At 48.9% G+C, this 20,537-nt stretch overlaps 1 protein-coding gene and 1 pseudogene across 1 annotated transcript; one reads left to right on the top strand and one right to left on the bottom strand.

Annotated features, from left to right (window-relative positions):
* Positions 1-18,306, bottom strand: SCN4B (sodium voltage-gated channel beta subunit 4). The gene is made up of 5 exons (XM_016155560.2): positions 18,119-18,306; positions 9,816-9,988; positions 8,596-8,824; positions 7,424-7,553; positions 1-3,766 (listed from the first exon to the last, which is right to left on the bottom strand). The coding sequence occupies exons 1-5, from the start codon at positions 18,177-18,179 to the stop codon at positions 3,673-3,675; spliced, it is 687 nt and encodes a 228-aa protein (XP_016011046.1). The 5' UTR covers positions 18,180-18,306; the 3' UTR covers positions 1-3,672.
* LOC118603613 lies at positions 8,342-8,460 on the top strand (annotated as a pseudogene).
* Positions 18,307-20,537: the final 2,231 nt, after the last annotated feature.

Below are 20,537 nucleotides of genomic sequence, written 5' to 3'. Positions count from 1 at the left end.
CATAATTTTTATTTCATACAAGGCAAAGCTAAACAAAATTCTACAATGCAAAATATGTTGTAAAGGCAAGACTGTCTGATCACATTCATTTTGTGCTTGAACACCAGTGACTGCTAAGAGTGTGCAAAGCTGCGCCTCCTGGGGGCACCTTGAACCTGACGCCTCCCAAGGCCCCCTGTGCTACATCATTTTGATCTATAGTTACATAGGAAATTGACTATGGATATTGTTGTCATCCAAGCCAGAGGAATGAACCATGCATAAGATAGTCAAAAGCACTGCATATCAGATGGGCAGTGGGGGAGTAGGAAGTCCAACCTGGGACAAAGTGAAGCAAGCTATAGGATTTTCCCAAGAAGTCTCTCTTCCTTCATCCCTTTCCCCCAGCACTCCTATGGCAGTCATCTGTGACAGTGAGATGGAGTCATGGAGTTATGGAGTTCAGGATCAAAGCTGGTTTTCTACTCTGCCTCATCCTTTGTTAGCCTCTAAGTGCCCTGACAGATATAGCTCAGACCAGGAAAGATAACTCCTGAAATGTATAGTCTCTCCATCTCAGGCACACTCAGCCTTTACACACACCTCCATACATCCCCTCTCTATGAATAGCCCACCCACTCCACAGTCACGCATTTCCACATGCACACTCCACATCCACTCCAGACATGTGTACCCTCAACTGCTACCATTTCAGGAGCATGCTTCTTCACCTCTAGTTCTAATCAGCAAGCCAGATGTGAAAAGCCTGAGCTCCACTGGCTCCTCTCCCAGACATCTCTAGGTTCATTCTGACAGCCTCTACTCAATTGCTACACAGGAAGAAACCCAAGGCCTCAAATGCTGAGGCCCTATTTTGAGGTCAAGGATGGGGAGCTGAGAAAGACTCTGTCTTTGGTCTCACTGACTTTATTGTCAGCACAGCTGCATGCATCCAGGGCTACCAAGATCCACTTTATAAATGGCTCTCTCTGACCCACAAGTTTTGTAAACCTCCTACCCAGCCCCTGGAGATCACCTGGGAGACTGCACACACTGAGGGTCTGCGTAGGAAGATGGCTTTCCCCATATATGCCCTACTGCAAATCCATGTCAGTGTTCTTCACAGATACAATTGGGGGTAGGACAATTTGTGGTGGGGACTAAAAATGTTAAACTTAATCCCCACTCACAAAATGCCAGTAGATAATCCCAAGCATTGGGCAACCAGAAGTGCCCTCTACAGCCCAAATCATCTATATTCAAAAACCACCAACCAAAATCCATGAACAAGAAGCTTTAAGGATCAGAGGCAAGGTTTATAACATTACACAGACTAAAATAATTCCAAGGGGGAGAGATGGAGGTGGAGCGTGGATAGGACTCAGAGAAGAAGATAGGACAGACTTGAAACATCCCACCAATTATAAAACCTGGCTTCCTAGGTCCCTTTCCAAGCACTCAAATTTTTTTTTAAACAAAATCTCACCAAGCCTCACAACAGTCCTGTGAGGTAGGTAAGTATTATTACATCCATTTTATAGATGGGGGAATCTGAGCCCAGAGAAGATGCATGACCTGCCTATTAGTCAACAGTAGACCCAGGAGTGGATAGATTGATGTTCTACCTCCCCTGACTCTATACGCCTGGGCCCCCTCTCATTTTTGCCTCTCTTCAATAAAGAGGAGGCCAAGGCAATGCCCAACCAAATGTTGAAGCTGAGAAGGGAGAAAAAAGCAGTTTGCATGATGGCAGCTATAAAGTTTTTCCAAATGGCTGACGGCACTTATCTGTCTGTTCCCAAAGCCAAGAAAATCTGAACCCAAGCCCAGGATGAGTTCTGGGTGGAGAAGGACAAGAGGGATGGAGGCAGATCAGAGTGGGACCCTGTGAGCACATTGGGTTGGGTGGGGGTCACGGGCCACAGCCATGGCCTCCCGCAGGTGCTGCTGTTCCTCAGTCTCTCCTCCTCTCCACCCTTGAGGAAGCTTGCTGCTGCTTTTTAACAGTGAGAGTCCTAAGGCAATCCCTATACACTCTGGAAAAAGGGCCAGAGAACAGTGTCTCAGAAATTCTATAAGAGAGCGATGGAATGGGAGATGGTGGAGAACCTCCATAATCACAACTCCATGACATCCCTCACTTCCCCATTCCCACCCCTCAAGGACAACAGAATGGGACTTCCATCAGGAGGGCCCACTTCCAACACCATTGTACCCTTTGTCAGGGACCCCCCATGGGAGCACTTGGCAGATGTCTCCAAGACTTAGTTACTGGTCAAAAAGCCTCTGGTGACACAACTGCATCTCCCTGGTCCCCTGCATGACCCTTGGTGGGAGCCATTCCCTCGCTGGTGCCAAACCAGAGTTGGCTGCTGTGTATGGGCTGGAGATGGGAGGGAAGGTATGAGCTAGGACCTGGGAGCTAAGGCACAGTCTAACCCCGTACACAGAAGTATGCAAACCAGTTCTTGGGAAAGAGAAGAAACACTATGGATGCTCCCTCCCTGCCCCTCTCCAGCCCTGGGGTGGGGGAGGTGGTAGCACAACTAAATAGGAAGCAGCCAGAAAACCCAAGAGCCCTCTCATCCGAAGAAAGAGGATCCCTGAGGTGAAGGCAAGCCCTTGGCCTGGGGTTGGAGATAAATAACCCTGGGTCAGGGGAGAAGGTGTAGTGGAGGGGCATGGGAGGAGCAAGCCAATGGGAGGGGAGTATTTAAGGTGTAACACCGCAAGCAAGATGACACCACCTGTTACTTCAGAGAAAGAGCAGGGCAGAGCCAGGCTTGGGAATTCCCAAGAATAGCGATGGTTCTGCCATGCCGAGAAGGGATGACCAGCACTGGCAGGGCTGGGGTGGGCATTCCAGTGGCCAAGAGGCACAGGACACTGGCTCTCCCATATCTATATCCCTGAAATGCTAGAGAAGGTGTAGGCAGTGTCCCAATGCTCCAGCAAGTCTTGAAGGGGCCCTTCATGAGCCCCTCAGGAACCCAGAGAACAGAGGAGCATGCTAGGTAGGCCAGGACCACACAAGACTAAGGTGGCCAGTTCTAGTCAGGTAGGTTCAGAGATTCTGAGCAGCAGGGGTGAGGGGAGCAAGGGAAGTGGGCCCAAGGCAGGCAGGTACCATGCAGTGGGTGAGGGAGGGAAGGGCCTCATGAAAGGGATATGGTAAGGAGTTCAGGAATCCATCAAAGCCTCTCACTGTTGGCTCCCCTCCAGCAGCCTCTTACCCCAAGATACTGTACAGAGTCCTCTAGGCCACTCCTACCATCAAAAGAGTTAATTCTCTACACACACAGTCCAGCTACTGGGGCAGCCCTCACTAATTCTTCCAAGTCTCTCTTGAAGAGAAATCTGGTGGAAAATCCAGACATTGTTTACACAGGGTGAGGAGACTTGAGAAGACCCACCTACCCAGATGGTGGGGGACCAGCCCTCCACACTGCCTGAGCCCCTCCTTTACTTTCACAGAAGCTTGCTCCCTTTACCAGCCCTTATCTCTGAGGAGCCCTGGTTGGGAAAGGGGTGAGGCAGGCTGGACAGAACCTCAGTTTCTCCCCACCCAGAAAGACTACAGTTTGAGCCAAGCAGCAGATGTCTCAGGCACGTGGGTTCACAGACACGGCTCAAGCATCAGTTTCATCATCGGAAAGTGAGGTTCCCTGTGGCTGTTTGGCCCCAAGCAGGAGCTCACACTTTTGTTGGTGGTTTCTCTTCTGCCTTGGAGCCCGGCAACCCATTCTCCGTATTGTCATTCCCAGAGGAACTCACAAGGCACTCCTTCCTGGAGAGGGAGAGAGGAGAGAAGGGCACTGGTGAGAGGAGAAACAAGAGTAACAGATAAAATGTGGAGGCAGAGCCATGGCCCCTGCCCCCAGCCCTTGTCCTGGCCTTCTGTAGAGCTAAGGTAGCCAGAGGCCAAGTTGCCTAACCTCTCTGCCTCAGTTTCCTCACTTATATAATGGATGTAACAATGACACCTTCTTTGTGGGGTTGCTGGGAAGAGTCAATGAACATTTAGAATAGTGCCTAGCACATAGAAAGAATGCAATAAAGCTAGCCATCATCACCTAGTTGTCTCAACATGGCAGGAGGCAAAGGAACCAGGCACTGTTCTTGGGGGTCACTGCTGAGGGGAAGACAAACCAGGGTAATTCCCAGGCTGTGTCAACCCAGGAGAAGGGTCAGTGGGCAGGCAAAAAGCTCCTCCTTCAGGTCCTTCTTCCCGGAGCTCACCATGACCAGAGGTAGGAGCATGGATGGAGCGCAGCAGGCAAAGGTTCTGACATCAAGAATGGCAGGCATGGGCAGGGAGTAGTGGAACAGGGAAGAAGGCAGCAGGAAGGAGAGATGGTTAGATGGGAAGATGCCACCTCCATTAGCATCACCACCCTGACTGCCCTGCACTATGGAATGATAAATTTAAATATATCCCACCTCAACAGCAGGGCCCAGCTCTCCAGGGAAGATGACTTTTATGTCACTCCCAGCTTTCTGCTCATGAAAACTTCCAAGGCTTTTTCAAGGCAGCTGTTGCTAAACTACATCTTAGCCTCACCCTGTGCTTGCGTAGCCAGGTTTGAGGCTTTCAGGAAGGACTTGATATTTTGTCCTCATCAATTTTGTCTTACAGGATTTAGTCCATAACTCCAGCCTATCAAGATCCTTCGAGGTCCCAATTTTGTTCTGCAACACAATCACTAAGTTCCTGGAAATTTGATAAGTACATCATTCCTAGTGTAATTCAAGTGGCATACCACTGGAGATCTCTATTCAGTGGATCAACCTATCTACCTATCATCTACCTCTCTGTATATATATATATACCTGGCACATAGACTATACCCTAAGGTATAGTCAACCCAACCAATTCTCATTCACTTAACCATCCATATTTCTTTACCAAGAACCTAGTGGGTACGAGGCACTGTGTCAGGCTAGTAGGGTGTACACTTCTCCATGGTGCTTGCTCTCTGAAAACTTATAGTGTTTCAGGGAACGTGATATTAAATAAGTGACTGTGATACAATGTGGTAAACAATAGGATGGGAGGGCTGTACCAAGGAAGAACTCAACTTAGGAAAACTCTTTCTAGGGGTCAGGAAAACTCTTTGGAAATGTAATCTAAGCCAAGATCAAGAAAGATGAGCAGAAAAAGAGGGAGGAGACATTCCAGGCAGAGAGAAACGCACCCATATGTGAAAGCCCAGAGTTGATAATGAAATACTGTCCAACACCTCACTTCTCAGGAGGCCACTCCATCTCTGCTGCTAATACAGGCTTTCCTCATCACTCAAAGGATCCTTCTCAGGCTTCTCTGGGGCCTGCCTCCCACTTCCAGCCTCTCCCCACCCAGTCTCTCTGGGAAGTGGGTAATGTGTCTGGAGGACAATGCATTTTGTTTGTTGAGAGAGTGGGTGGGGGTGTCGTAGGGAGGATGTCCCTCTGCTCACTAAAGCCAGACCCTTTCTTCTGAAGACTTCTGATCATGCCAGGCCCTGCATGCCCTTGCCAGCTCCCCTGTAGTCAGAAGGAAAGTCAGTCTCAGCCTGGACTCCCATGTCCCCAAGTATCTGTCCCCAACCCCTTTTGCAGGCTTGTTCTCCCCTTCCTCCCACGACACCCCCACTTACCAGACTTTCTGCCTTCCCTTTCAGTGGTTCCCTCATCTGGAACACCCTTCACTTCACCCTCCTCAGGGCTCAAATTATATCCATCTTGCAAGGCCTATGACAAACATCCTTTTGGTCAAAAATCTTTCCCTGGTCTTCCACCATATTCTGAATTCCTGCAGCATTCTATCACACCTCTTTTGGCACTAATGCTCTCTACCTTGTATTACATTTATTTGCGTACACATCTTTCCCTTAAGGACAGAATGCCATTCCTTCCAGAATTTCATACAGCACCTAGCACAGTGCCTTAAGCACAGTACCTCAAAAATAGGCACCCATAGAAAGAATAAATGTGTGAATTCTAGATATACCCCACGAATCAGTAGGGTGCAATGACAATGGTATAAGTTTTGAAGCCAAACAATCCAGGGTTCAAATTCCAGCCCTATCACTTACTAGCTGTGTGACCTTGGTCAAGTCACATAACCTCTCTGAGCCTCGCTTTGCTCAATTGTAAAATAAAAATTATGGATATTATATTTAAATGTCAGAAGACATATGGTTAAGTATTTGATGAATTATAGGAACTGTTATTATCTATAGCGGTCTCCTGATTCATGAATACCCTAGCCAAAAAAAAAGAAAAAGTGTTTAGCCTACCTTGTTTTCAGTGAACCCATGGTGGCACCCAAGAATCACTGTTTTGTTTTCTAGGTGCTTTTAAACCACATGTTGAATACTTTGTTCTCCAATTTTGCTCACCATCAATAGTAATATTGGTTATTAAAAACAGAATTTGGTCCTGCTCTATGTCCCTGGCCCCTCAGAAGATCTCTTAACCCCTCACAGCTCCTGGCCATGATGCAGGGAGACAACCCAAGAGTTCATCTCATCCAGTGCCTGGAATAAGGTGCCCAGTGGTTCCTCACTCCCCACCTCAAACACCCTTTACATCTTCTCTGCTTTCGGCCCTCTTACCAGTGTAATTTCTGCCCTCTCCAACCTAATTACCTCTTTTCAACAAAGCAGAATGAAGCAAACAGAAATAGAGCAGTTCTCCCTTCTCTCATGCATCTCCCTATTATTATTACCTCTCGGCTCCAATGGCAGGCAGGCCTCATATCATCTTTCTTGCTAAGGACACAACTTTCAACACATTTTCTCTGCTGTGGCTTTGCAATAGTCCCACCTGCTGCTTTGAAACCTGCCTGTTCTGGCAATTCTGGACCTAGGGCTTGTACGCTCTGTGTCTCCCCATCTTCCCTTCCCTTTCCCAAATCTATTTTAATATGTGAATTTATCCTATGGTTTTCTGTGAGACTGCATCAGCCTTTTAAAAATTGTTTTATCTACCCCACTTGAATTTTCAGAATTTCACAATAAAAGACTTCCATCTCCTTAAAAGGATATTTTTCTGGTAAAACAAACAAACAAACAAAAACAAACCTTCCTAAATCCTTTAGTAGGACTGTAGTTTAGGGTGGTACAAGTAGAAAGAGAAAGGCTAATGGTATGGGCAGGAAGATAGTAGGATGAGGAAGAATGAATGGATTGCATTTATGTACTCAATGAATTCAACATATTCAATAAATAGCCATTGGGAGAATGAAAAAGAGAGAACGAGATTAGTAGAGGGGAGGAGGGTTGTAAGAATAGGAAAGAGAGTGGTAGGATTAGGAAAATAGGAGGAGATGAGGAGACGGATAGAAGGAGGAAGGCTGATGGGGGCAGATCGTGGTGAAACAAAAGGATGCTGGGAACACCCATGAGATGAGAGTGGGTGGTGAGCTGGTGGGAGGAGAGAGCATGCCATGGAGTTAACTCACTTTTTCTCCTGAGTTTTCTTCAGGATGAAGGTGATGAGCTTCTTCACCAACAAGATGAAGATGAGGAGCCCAATAACGCCACCCACGACAGCCAGGATGATGAGTGTCACTGTGTTGTCCACTTCTTCCACTGCATGGCCAGAGTAGGGAGGGAGGGGACAGACAAAAAGAGCAGGAATCATATGGAGGCAAGCACCATAGTAGTCCAAGGTCTACAGAGCCTTGAACCCCAGCATCTGAAACATGTCTATCCCAGGCCCCCAGCCTTCCAGGCCTTCCAGCAGGAAGCAGAAGCTGGAACATGGCACCTACCAGGCTAAGACATCACAGGAAGAGGCCTCTCTTCCGCTCCCCCTCCCCACACATACCTTCCCATAGATATACGTGGAAGTTCTGAAATAATTCAGATTTAAGGTCCATAGTACTCAGGTTTGAGTCATGACTTGGTCCCCCAGATTGCCACATGAGAATATTATTGCCTCGTTCTAGGTTTCCTTTCCCTGTACCGAAAAAATTGAGGCTGTCCCTATGAGATCTCTCATGTGGTAGGAAGACTTTGGAGCCACATAACATAGTCTAGATCTTAACTATACGATTTCAGCTGTGACTAACAAACTGATAACCTTGAGCAGGTCATTTAACCTTTGTAGCCTCTGTTTCCTCATCTAAAACCTGAACTGACTTCTTTGCAAACCTGCTCCACCCATCTCTGTTCAAAAAACTCCATCCTTCTAGTTTTTCTAACCAAAATCCTTGGAGTCATTCTTGACTCTTCTCTTTTTCTCAAACACCATATCCAATCCACTTGAGAATTCCAATGGCCCTAACTTCAAAAAATTCCAGAATCCGACCTCTCACCACCACTCTTGCCCAGATGTAACGCCAGTAACTCTTGAAAGTGTAAAGTGAAAGAAAACAGTCTACAGTCATGCCATCCTGAACACACCTGATCCTGTCTGATCTCAGAAGCTAAGCAGGGTCAGGCATGGTTAATACTTGGATGGAAGACCACCTAGGAAGACTGGGTGCTGTAGGTGTAAAAAAGAAAAGAAAAGAAAGAAAAGAAAAAGAAAACACCAGTATGGTCCATTTTATCACTTCATTGTAACAATGAGTTGGGTACCCCCAGTCCTTTCCACTCCTCTGCCCTTGTTTCAGCCCCCAATGCATACATTTGTCAACCACTTGAAGGAAGATGGTAGCCTGGTGCTGAAGATCTTTCTCCTTGGGATTCTTCACGTGACAGGTGTATTTGCCTGTGTCACTGAAATCCAGATCTTTTAGCAGAATGGAAATATTGTTCATTTTCTCCTTAGTGGAACCCTCCAGAGTGATGCGGTCATCATTTTTCAAATGTACCTTGGGGTCAGACTTCTCATTCTTTACAGTTGCATTTATGAGCTAGGAGATAGAGGGAAGAAGAGGAAGTGGACAAGAATGAATCAGAGTTCTCGGGAGTCATTACATCACTTCATCTCACTCCCTGAATTCCTGTTTTGTCCCAGCCAGGAAGAGCCTGTACTCCCTCCCTCTTCCTTTCCTTCCAGTATTGATAGTTCTGCCTGTCTAACCTGAATTTTGCCTGCTTCAGACTAAATTTGCGTTCTTTTATTGAGGTCTCCCTGGGATGTAGCACAGCTCTTACTGCTTTTTTCATAAAAGCCTTTTATAATGAATCCTGGAAATATCACACTTGTTTCCCTTTGTTACTCCACAGACTTTGCTGACATATGTACTCTGTCCATATGAATTCTGACCCTCAATGAAGACCTGGATCAATCCTACAGCACTATCTGTCAGCACTCTCTGAATTCAGCTTTTAACTATACTTAGAGTTGGTCACTTGTGGCTTCCTTATATTTGTCTCAGGTCCCCTGCTAGATTGCAGAATGAGTCCTCAATAAACACCTGTTGATTGACCCACCCCCACCATGGCCCTGTCTAGGCTCTTGCTGATCTAGTTCTCTACTCGGCTTTCTCTCCTTTCTTTCCAAATCTGGTTTCACAGCCCTTCTCCCATTTGGACCTTTCTCATTCCCTCTCTCCAAGCCTTCCAAATGTCCTTCTCATTCCTGTTTTTAAAATTAAATGATTAATTTTTACACATGCAATCCAAATTTCAGGTATCTTTACACACTAAACAGAGGACTCTAGCCAAGAATTCCAACAGACCCCAGATTCTGGCAACATGATCTAAGCCTTCATTTCACTTAGATCTTTCTAGATAAGCTCTGCAAAGAATACTGAGAGAAAGGATGACAAAAGGTGAGTTCTGGGGACTATCACAGTGGGGTCAGTCCAGAAGGGACAAGAGTCAAGGATGAAGGCAGGGGTGAAGTGACAGGGAAGAAAGGAAAATCTAATCTGTCCTCTCCCTTCCCCCACTACTTACAATCTTGAATGTATCACTACCGTTGTAGGACCACCAGAAGCCAAGGTCACGGAAGCCAAAGCAGCTGGAGAAGGTGCAGGGCAGCAGGATCTCCGTGCCGTTGACGGCGTAGATAGTGATGGCCTTTCCCACAGACACCTCCAGCGACAGGGACACGGGGAGCAGGAAGAGACCTGTGTGAGGGGCCACCACCTCCCTTAATAAAAAACCCCTCTAGAACCTCCGTGCTTGGAGCTTTAGAAGGGGAGTCTCAGGCAGGCGGAGTGGCTTGGCCAGACAGGGAGGTCTGAGGTCACCCTCAGTACCAACTTCGGAAGGATGGTTCTCTTTACTTCAATTGACACAATTTGAACCACCCATCATAATTTTCTGCATTTCTCTCTCCGTCGCTTAGGCGAGATTGAATTCTGAGCCAGGTAGCAGCCCTTGTGGCACTTTGATTGACCACCAGGGGTCACCCCAACCCAAGAAAACGACGCCCTTGCCTTGGTGCCGCGAGTTGGCGCCCTCTACCCTGCGAGTTCAGCTCATGAAAATGCCACCCCTACCCTACCCCAAGTGCAGGACGGGTTCCTTCAATTTGCCTTGGGAATTTCCCCCTAGTACCGTGTTTGGCCCCCTTGTTACATTTTAAGGATTGGCGGGGTGCCCACGGAGTGGATTCCATATGGTGAAGAAGAGAAAACTGCAGCCGCAGTTCCTGGACACCGCTCTGCGGCTGTCATCACTGAGCCCTGGAGGCTCCTTCGGGCCTCGAGGGGCGGAGAGGCAGAGGGATATTCTGGATGGACCTTGCTCGGCTATCTGAGTCCAATGCCCTCTGGCCACCGAACGGGACCCTGAGAACAGAAGGAACAGGCCAGAATGGAGCAGGCGGTGAGGGACGTGGAAATGGGGCAGGTCTCAGCACTGAGCAGCAGCGAGGGCGGAGCGACTAAAGCAATCAAGGAGAGAAAGTAAGAGGGCGGAAGACACATTGGAGAGGCAAATTCCCGACAACCCGAATGCAAGCAAGTGGGAGATGGCACCAGGAGGGCGCTGGACCCACAGTCCCCTCATGGGCCAGAATAACCGGCCTTCTCCGGGACCACACGGCCCCACGCGGGCTCCTCATCTTGAAAAAGTCCCCAAAGTGCCCATTTCCCCACCCCACCCCCACTGGCCACACCCACTTTCTAACACTTAAAACAATTCCCGTCTTTGGGGCAAGTGAAAATCATGAGTTTCTACTCATGGCCTCTGGGACTCACCTCATGAGTCTTTACAAGAGGGCTTGGCCCTCCTCCTGTCCTGCAGAGTCCTTGAGAAAGTCCCACTGTACCCCAAGATCATGGGGAAGAGGGAGTCTGAATTGGATGCCACCTCTCCTTGCACTAATAGGGCCCTCCCTACTCAAGATCCCAGTGACCCCTGAGAATAACACATTTCCTGGACCAGGATCCTTACTAAGTGCTGCAGGCGTGTGACCTCATTTCATTTTCACTTCATAGCTACAAGGTGGGTGTTACTGATCACATTTTACAGGTGGGAAAATTGAGCAAAGCACCTCGCCCAAAGCTTTATAACTTCTAGGGGTAGTTGAAATCTGAAATGGGGTCTAACTTGGAGATTTGTGGGCAGTTGAGAGCAGCCACTGGCTATACTACCTCCTATCCCAAAGTTCCTTTGGCAGCTCTTTCTAGACCGCAGCTTTTCTCAACTTGGACCTCCAGCCTGGCATGCCTGTGAATGTTAGACCTAAAGGACCCAGACTCATCCATTAATCCCACTGTCTTATTTTAGAGACAGGACAACCAAGGCCCCAAAAGGGAGAAGACTTGGCTCAGCTGACTGGGTTCAGTGGCTGGGCTGATTGAGAACCCCTCTCAGCCCTGGTCAACTTCCAGCTCTGCAGGCAATTCCCAGAACTGTTCTCATTCCCAGATAGTCAGGGTTAGTCTTTCTTTTAAAGGTCACCGACATTGCTCTTTCTCCCAGTCCTCACTTTCAAGGAAGGACCTCCTTTGCCTAACTTAGTTTCCTCATGGTGCATCATAAACCAGTTTCCTCTTGTTTTGCTCACATAAGATAATGGTGCATGGTGCACCTGAGCAATGCCTCAAAGCAGCCTGTCTTCTGCTCTCAGGGCTCCCCTCAGCATTTCACATCCCCTTAGCTTCTGAAGGCGAAGTGGAGTGCTCTTACTTGGAAGCTCAGAAATAACACTCTATGGTCCAGAAACCCAATCTTGACCCTTGCCACTGCTGAAAATAGCTGATACAGTAAGTCCCCACTTAATATTGTTGATAGTTTCTGTGACTTTAAGCAAAACGGTGTATAACAAAACCAACTCTGCCATAGGCCAATTGATATAAACAAGGATTAAATTCCTATGGCAGCTCATCAACATTGTTTCAAAATAACATTGAATGAAATGAAATAGTTCGAGAACCTGATGTATGCATTTATTGAGCATTTCCTATATGCGAGGCACATTTAATCCTCACATCCATACTATGATAGCTCCAAATTATAGATAAGACAACTGAACATACAGAGGTTAAGTGTTTTGCCTAAAGTCAACGAGAGATATTTCTATCATCCCAAAGCCCCAAAGCAAGAAAAGACTTCCCGACATCCTAATATAGCAGGGTTTGCCCACCAGGGTTCCAATCAGTGTTGAAGAGGTTTTTTTTTTTTCAATTATCCATCATTCTTAGGTCAGCTCCTGTGTGCCAGGAATTGTTCTAGAGCAGTGGCTTTCAAACTTGAGAAAGCATCAAAATCACCAGAAGGGCCGTTACAGATAGCTTGGCCCCACCTCTGGAGTTTCTGATTCAGGAGCTCTAGAGTGAAGCCTGAGGATTTGCCTTTCTAAAATGTTCCCAGGAATGCTGTGGTCAGCATGACACTTTGAGAACCACTGTGCTAGAGGATTTATACATATTAACTCTAACTTTTATTAGAACAACAAAAAGTAAGCATAATTTTTTTCATTTTACAGATGATGAAAATTGAGGCTCAGAGAGGCTAGTAACTTGCCCAGGGCCACAAAATAAATGGTGAATCTGAGTATTTACTATAAGATAGGATAGACACTTTATAATACACTATCTCATTTAATCTTCATGCTAATTCTATGAGGTAGTTATTATTTTTATACCCAATATACAAAATGAAGAAACAGACTCAGAGATTACTTGCTCAAGGCCACATAGCCAGTGAGTGTCATAAGCAGTATTCAGATGCAGGTCTGCTTTCACCACTCTATGAAGGTCACTCTCCAAGAGAACAATTCTGTCAGGGCTAGGTCTCCTTAGCATTCCTGGTTTTCCTTTCACCTCTCTCCTCCACCCCATACCACCCTTCCCACCCCCCTCAGCAAAGCTCTAGGAACAGCACCAAGACACAAGATTCCATCCTTCAGCCTACAAGATGACCTGGGCAGAGATCCCAGCCCTACTTCTCATCCCCTTTCCCATTGCCCCTTAAATCAAGGAATATACACAGAGTTGTGACAGGGAAGCTCTCAGGAGAAGGCAGCTTTCTGATAATTACAGGCCTCCCTCAGGGCACAAGTCCATGCTCTAAGGAGTGCCACAGTTCCAGCCTCCAGTGCTGACTGGCACCCCTGCCTAGGAACAGGGATCCTGGGGAAGATGAAGGGAACTCAAGTCAGAGCCAAATCTCCACCCTGTCCCCAGCCAGAATGGCATATCCAAGAGCACCAAAGATACACATCAAAAGTGAAATATTTTTGACTGCTTTAAATAGAAGCAGGAAAAAAAAAAAGAGTCTAGAACAGAGGAGAAAACTCTTTCCTTAAGGTCTGGCTAATAATGACAGTGCACATTTCTACCTGATTCGTGTGTTCCTATGTGGATGACTTTACTAAGCTCAGCTCCAACTCCGAGTGAAGCACTGCCATTCCTACCATAGTCTGAAAGGGACAAAAGAAAGGCAGAGACGCTTCCAAGAGCCTTGCCCAAGTTAAGGCATCAAAGAGGGCAAGAAAGCTTGGCCTCTCCACTGCACACCCTCCCAGCAGTGGGGAAGCCCTGCCAGCTATGTCTGGGAGGCTGTGCACAGGAAAGCACAGGAGCCTGTCTTCTGCTGCCTCACCCCTGAGGCCGAGCTAGGGGAAAAGGAGGGAGCATGGGAAGGTGCGGATCCACTAGAAGCCCCTGGAGCAGTGCCTCAGTGAGACAACCAAGCCAGGAGAAGTCTCTGCCTGCTGACCTTGAAAAAGTCAGAGATGCCACATCTAATATGCACATCCCCAAACTACAGATGACTGTCTTTCCTTCCTCCCCACTTCGGTATAAAGTCAAAACATGAGATTATAAAATGCAAGAAGGGTTTCAGTGAGTTGATCCTTCTGACCTAGGCACCCTGCAGGTAAAGGAGGACACTGATTGAAAGAAGGGAGGGCTACAGGGCTAGCCCCTAGTGCAGGTCTGGATGTAACCAGGGTACCTCTAGCTTAAAGACCAGTGTCAGCCAAAGATGTCTCCAGGCCATTCACACATTGTTTTATACTTCCACGCTGTACCACCTCTTGGAGGTAATTATTTCTATGTGGCTGGTTATTTCCCTGAGTAAAGAAGGACTTTCTTTGCTTTTTCCAAACATAACTCTTTAGAATTCCAAGGTGTGCATGTGTTTGGGATTGGAGTCTTGTTTCTGGCATTGTGGGAATGTTGAACACATCGTCTTCATGGGCCTGTGGGATTCCATCCTGAACCATGAAGCTTTGCCTTTGCTCACTAAAAGGCCCTAACCATTTGGCCACTTTCGGAGCATCCACTTTATTTGCCATTCTCTGAAGTCTTCAGCCCACTCTCACCCTCACATAGGTGCTATAGTTTTGTCTGCAGATTTGCTCAGTACTCCCAACTTTTATTAAAGCAAAAACATATTCAGTACATGCAAATATTATCAAATATTCTTACCAACAGGAATCTAAGGGCTACCATCATATATTCTGAGGCAAATGCCAAAACATGAAATGGTCTGTCACGTTTTCCTATACCCAGGCATCAGTCACAACCACCTAGCATGAGTGAGGAAAGAGGGACAGGGTGTGCCTACTCTGTTTAGCTCCAAAGGCTTGACTGACTTTAATAGGGAAGCCGATTCACTCTAACCCTGGAAGAGTCTAACCCTGGAAGACTCAAAGTTAGAGCAAGGAGGCAGAAAGTAGGCTGAGGCCAGCTGGAGGAGAACCCTCTTGGGTTACAGGCCCTAGAGGCTAATGGAGACAGGGCTGGGCAAAGCAAGGCCCCTGGGCCCAGAGACAAAGGAAAGATTTCAGCTCCCTCTTCCTAGGCAACCTGCCGGCTTCCTGCCCACCCCCAGGAGCTTTGCCAGGATAGAAGCATACCCCTGAGACAGCATGGGATGCTCAACAAAACCAGCTCTGCAAACAAGTCCAAGCAGTGTGCCCATCCCTCCTCTGGCAGGCCACAGAATGGGTGTGTTGGCAGGGCCAGCCCATGCCTTATGCAGAGATCTCTGGACTCTCAGCAACAGGGAAAATTGGGAGAATCTGTGCCCAGGGTCTACTATCATGCTGATCCCACCAAGAAGTGGCCAGTAATAAGGGTTTTGGGATGCCCCATAGGCCTGCATCACCAGAAAAAGAATTAGTCACTGGTTCTAGATTCAAACCTAGGGTCTTCCTCCACTTCTTGCCTTCCCATCCTTTTCTCTATAAACTCCTTACTTATCCTTTCCTTTTCCTTTTTCTGAGTGGGACTGAGCACCCTCTCTTTAATTGCCTTCTCATTAAACAAGCCCTTAATAAGTACATACCAAGGAAAAGAGGGTTGTGCAACATAGCACCCTCACAAGTGATAATTAAACATAGATCACAGCAATTAAGCAAATCGGGGAACAAGGAAGGGGTGGGCAGGACAGCTATATTACCAGTTATATGCTTAGGAAGGGACTGGCACCCACATAAATTTCAACTGCAATATTACAGCCTTGGAAACTTCTTCCCAATTAAGAAAAGGGTATCTTGTCGGGTTATCATAATCACTTTAGTCTCAGTCTGTAAGACAGTTCGATATGGAGAAAGGGATTGGAGGGGCAGAGGACTCCTGGGAGCTTACCCCTCCATTCCCAGTCCCCACCGTTCTAAGAACAATAGCTCTGCCCCCACCCCAGCCTCTATCCCTCCATGCCCATGCCCCAGATCTTCACTTATTCTTTAGCCCATCAGCACAATCCCTGCTGACCTTCCCCACATCAGACTTTGGTTAATTGGGAGGCAAGTTAGTATGACAGAGACCTGAATCCTGTCCCACTTGACTATCAATTGGCCATGCATGGTTGGGCAAGTCACTTTCCCTCTCTGGACCATGGTTTCCTCATTCTCAGGGTAGCTCTGTGCTATGGTTTCCAAAGTTCCTGCCAGCTCCGATGCTGCCAGGGAGTATCTCCAATCGGCTGTCCAGTTGTCCCCAATTCTCCCTACTGGACTGACAGTAAGGATGTCATCTGTGTCCCAAGCTCGGGGCAATGCCACTGTGAGGCCTCAGCAGTGGCTGTCTGGGCAAGGTCCAAGGAAAGACCCTGGTCACATTCCATCTGCAGACTAGAGAGGCAGGGGTCAGGGCAGGTGCAGCCAGTTCTGGAGCCTGCTTGTCTCCCCCCTACAAATCACTCTGCTTTCTCCTGAGCTCCCAGAACATAGCTCAGGGTTCCATCCACTGCCATGGGCCCTGCCCCTATCTAGTCTACCAGCTGCAGTCCTCAGAGGTGGTGGGAGCTTCCACCTGGAGAAAAGTACCCAGACTCTGCCTGCAATTCCCCCCGACACACACACACACACACACACACACACACACACACACGTACAGTGTGGTTTCCCACAGAAGACTGGTTTTATGAATATTCTAACAGCCCAGGCACTAGCATCCACCATCCAACCAGGCAGCAGGTGGTGTTGATAAGTGGGCTAGTTAAATAATTGTATGAGTTTGAATTCCTCGGTAACCCTTACCCCTGCCATGGTCACAGTGGGAACCTGGGCTGATCAGAGATGAGATGCGGGAGAGCTAGTGTGGAATGGCACTGTGCCCACCCCATGAGGAAGAGCCTGGGGCCTCTCGGAGGCCCACATCACTAGGGTCACCATGAAACCAGCTGTGCCAAAAGTATCAGGGAAAACGCCAGTCTCTCCTGTTTAGCTTTAGGGTTGTAACTAAATCAGTGCCTCCTGAGTGAAAGAAATACACTATCCCTCATCCACCACCAGGTGCCAACATGACAGGTCTGCATATAGTTTGCATTTGCAGAAACATCAGTAACTGCCCTTAAAGGTTGATGTCTTCCTCTTTTCAGTATAGTTGTCTACATCGTGTGCCTAACCCAATGGGGGTAACTGCCAAAAGCCAAATCTGACCAATATAGACAGGAAGAGGTGCAGGTGCCAGAGCCAGAGTTGGTTGACACCGAAATCCCTCTATGATTTATGAGATTACATTCCGGACTAATAAAAACCGTTCTCTAATCTCTTGTTTGACACTCAAAACTACCATGTGCATAGTCATAGATATTAATACTCTGTTCCTTCTGTGTCCTCTGGACGTGTCTTCTTAGTTTTCATACTCATCCCCAAAAGGAAGAGCCAGAAGCAGATTAAACAGGAATCCCTTTGTAAGAGAGACAAAATCCTTCCTAAAATGGGGCTTGACCCAACTTCCAAGTCCCTCCAAGCCCTTCCAGGCCTTCCTGTGGAGCTGCGGGGAAGACAGTGGGCACTGGAGAAGGTAGCGGGGCAGAGGAGCCAGACAGGAAAAGATCCAAGAGGAGCGTGCCCCCCTCCCCCACTGGTGCATGTCCGATGCCTGGGTAACAAGCATCCAAGTTGCAAACGGCTCTAGGCTGGGATAGAAACCACCGTCCCAACAATCACACGTGCAACCCACCAGGCATTCCCTACATCCAAGGCATAGTCACCTTCCCCCAACACACCGAAACCTCTGAACTCTGGAGGAGCGCGCTGCAGCCCAAGAGCTGACTCCGGAAACGTGGAGCTGAAGGCGCCAGAGACAGCAGCGAACTAATCGCGAGGCTGGTGGGCCGATGGGGCCGGGGGAGGGGGGAGGGGGAAGGGGGGACGCGCATGGTCCTCAGGGAACATAGCCGAGCAAGCTCGACGTCCCGCAAGAAGCCGAGGGCAGCCCTGCTCATTCCATGCCGCACTCCAAAGCCCATCCCGTCCCAAGTACCGCTCTTCTAAGTGCCCCCTCCTCTGCGGAGAGGGTAGCCGGGGGAGAGAGGCAGGAGAAGAGACCAAGCTGGGACTGCCTTACCCAAAAGCCCAGTGCCCAGCCATCTCGCCCGGGCTGCGCCTCGGTCCCCATCCCCGGGCATGGTTCCGTTCTCTCCCGAGCACGCCAGGGCGCAGAGATGGGATACAAGGCACAGCCGCGCTGGTAGCCCGCGGTCTGCAGTGGGCCCCAAGCTGCAGGGGAAGCTCTGCGCCGCTCGCCAGGGCACGGGAAAGTTAGCGAGGAGAGAGAGGGTAGAGAGCGAGAGGGGGAGGGAGGGAGAGGAGGAGCCGGCCGCAGGAGCGGCAGCCGAGGGCGAGAGGAGGAGAAGGAGGAGCACGAGGAGCTGGAGGAGGAGAAGCAGGAGGAGCGGGAGGATGGCTGAGCCGAGGGCAGAGAAGAGCGTCGCTGCGCCTCGGCTCTGGAAGCGCTCCAGCCGCAGCAGCGGGGGTGGCCGCCACGGAGCCCAGGGCGCCCCCTGCGTACCCTGCAGGGTGCGCCCTCCCCGTGGTCCCGAAGCCCCGGGAGCAGGTCGGGCGCCCCACTCCCTCTCCATCTGGGGCTGGGCTGCTGCGGCTTGTCACTGCAGAGCCGCGTGCAGCCGCCCTCATCGTCCCATGCACTGAGCTGCCAAACGGGAGGATAGTTTTGGGCGAAACAGAGGTGGAGCTTTTTGGGTGTGGAAGTCTGTGTTGTCGCGCTTTGGGGAACACGGGTAGGCTAGTGGTTCCCCTCCCGAGATCACCAAGGGACCGCTTGAATGTCCGCAGCTGGCACTGCCACAGCGGGTGGGCGTGCGCAGGCTTGCCCTCTGCGGCCGCGGACCAGCGTGTGGCCGGCTCCGAAAACCCAGCTTCCAATAGCACACTTCCCCCAACCGCTCCCCAGCCTCTCCCATTTCTTCGTAGTCTGCAGAAATCATGGTGCTCCGTGGTAGGGAATCAGGCCCGGCGCTACGGATCCGCGCCCGCTTCACTACCGTGGCACCTCCTCTTCTCATTTTCCCACCTGGGATGTCCCCCTCAGACTCCGCCCTTTCACCATCCTCCAAGTTTCCCTTCTGCTTCAGCACCCGGAAAGACTCCCTCCACCTCCCTTTTGGGCTCCAGGCTTGGGGATCATCCAGGTCAGAGTGCTGAGATGAGACTGCCAACAAGCAAGCCTTTTTTCAGACATTCGTGAGTTAAGAGTGAAGAGTGCTATTTGGGTTGTCTTGGTAGCTAATGTCATATCCTCTTCAGCACCCTCTGCCCACCATCCAAGTTACCCCCCCTCTCCCACGAATCCTGCCTGCCTTCCCCACCCTCCATTCTTTCCATGTCCTCCCACTTCATGGCCTGACCCCTGCTGCAGCCCCACTACCACCCACTTTCTTAACCTGAGGTCCCCAGTGGGCTTCAGAGAGAACATGGACCCCTTGAGGTTATATGGGAAATCCTGAATGTCTATAAGTTTTTTTCTGTGACGGTATAGTGCCCTGGAGTGAGGTGCTGGGAAGTAAAAACCAGCTCAGCATTTATTGTGGTATGACCTTGAGCGAGTTATGCAACTTCTGCAGAAGCATCATCTGTAAATGATGAAAATAATGGTATTTACCTCCTGGGATGGTTAAGAGCAATGCCACCCTTAGATCTGGGCAGCAGGGGCCTCAGTCCAAGGCTCCTGAGGTTAGAGGCCTCATTCTGGCCTTCCTCTGGCCACTGGAAAGGGGGTTTGTGGGGCAGGATGGAGGGTGGGCCATGCATCTCCCCTTCTAGACCACACTCCAGGTATCCTCTCAGGAGCTGACCATTAAAATGCACACCCATTGGCTGGGGGCGTGGTCAAAGAGCAGCTGTTTGCAGAGGGTAGGAAGTGAATGGAACTTGACATGCATATGGAGCATTCCTAGGCATGCATGCAGGGCCCTGTCCCTGAGGACCAGAGAAGAGTGGAACAGGGCATAGTGTTTGGAACTGGCCTTAAAATTAAAACCAAGGAAAATTAACCAAAGGCAGGGGATATAGGTAAATTTTAACACTTTGTTATCTCGATTTACAACTTATATTTAGACTTATGTAATTTCCATGTGTACATTTGTCCCAGGCCTTACGAACAAACATCAGAAACTGACCTGGCTGTGAAGACTGAATAAGATATTATTAAACGTAAAAGTGCTTAGCAGAGTGCTAGGCATAAGGTAAGTCCGCAGTACATTTTAGCTCTTATTATTCTCCGAGAAATCTGTGGCCCAAAAAAAGCTAAGCCTCTTTCCACCTCCAGGGTTGCACTCTCACTCTTTCTTTCCCTGGGCAGTCCTGGACACTAGATCGACAGGGCCAGGCACCCACGCTGCTAAATAATCCACTTTATTTTTACAGCAGGGGTCATATTTCTCAGAACAGGAGACTGAGGTGAGACAGGAGGTGAGCCAAAAGGAAGGAGAATGACCCCTGCCCTGAGAAGGAGGAGAGGAGGGGAC

This window comes from Rousettus aegyptiacus, unplaced genomic scaffold, assembly GCF_014176215.1.
Source record: "Rousettus aegyptiacus isolate mRouAeg1 unplaced genomic scaffold, mRouAeg1.p scaffold_m13_p_5, whole genome shotgun sequence".
NCBI lineage: Eukaryota > Metazoa > Chordata > Mammalia > Chiroptera > Pteropodidae > Rousettus > Rousettus aegyptiacus.
Note: the sequence above shows the minus strand (reverse complement) of the source record. Positions and strands in the feature narration are given on the sequence as shown.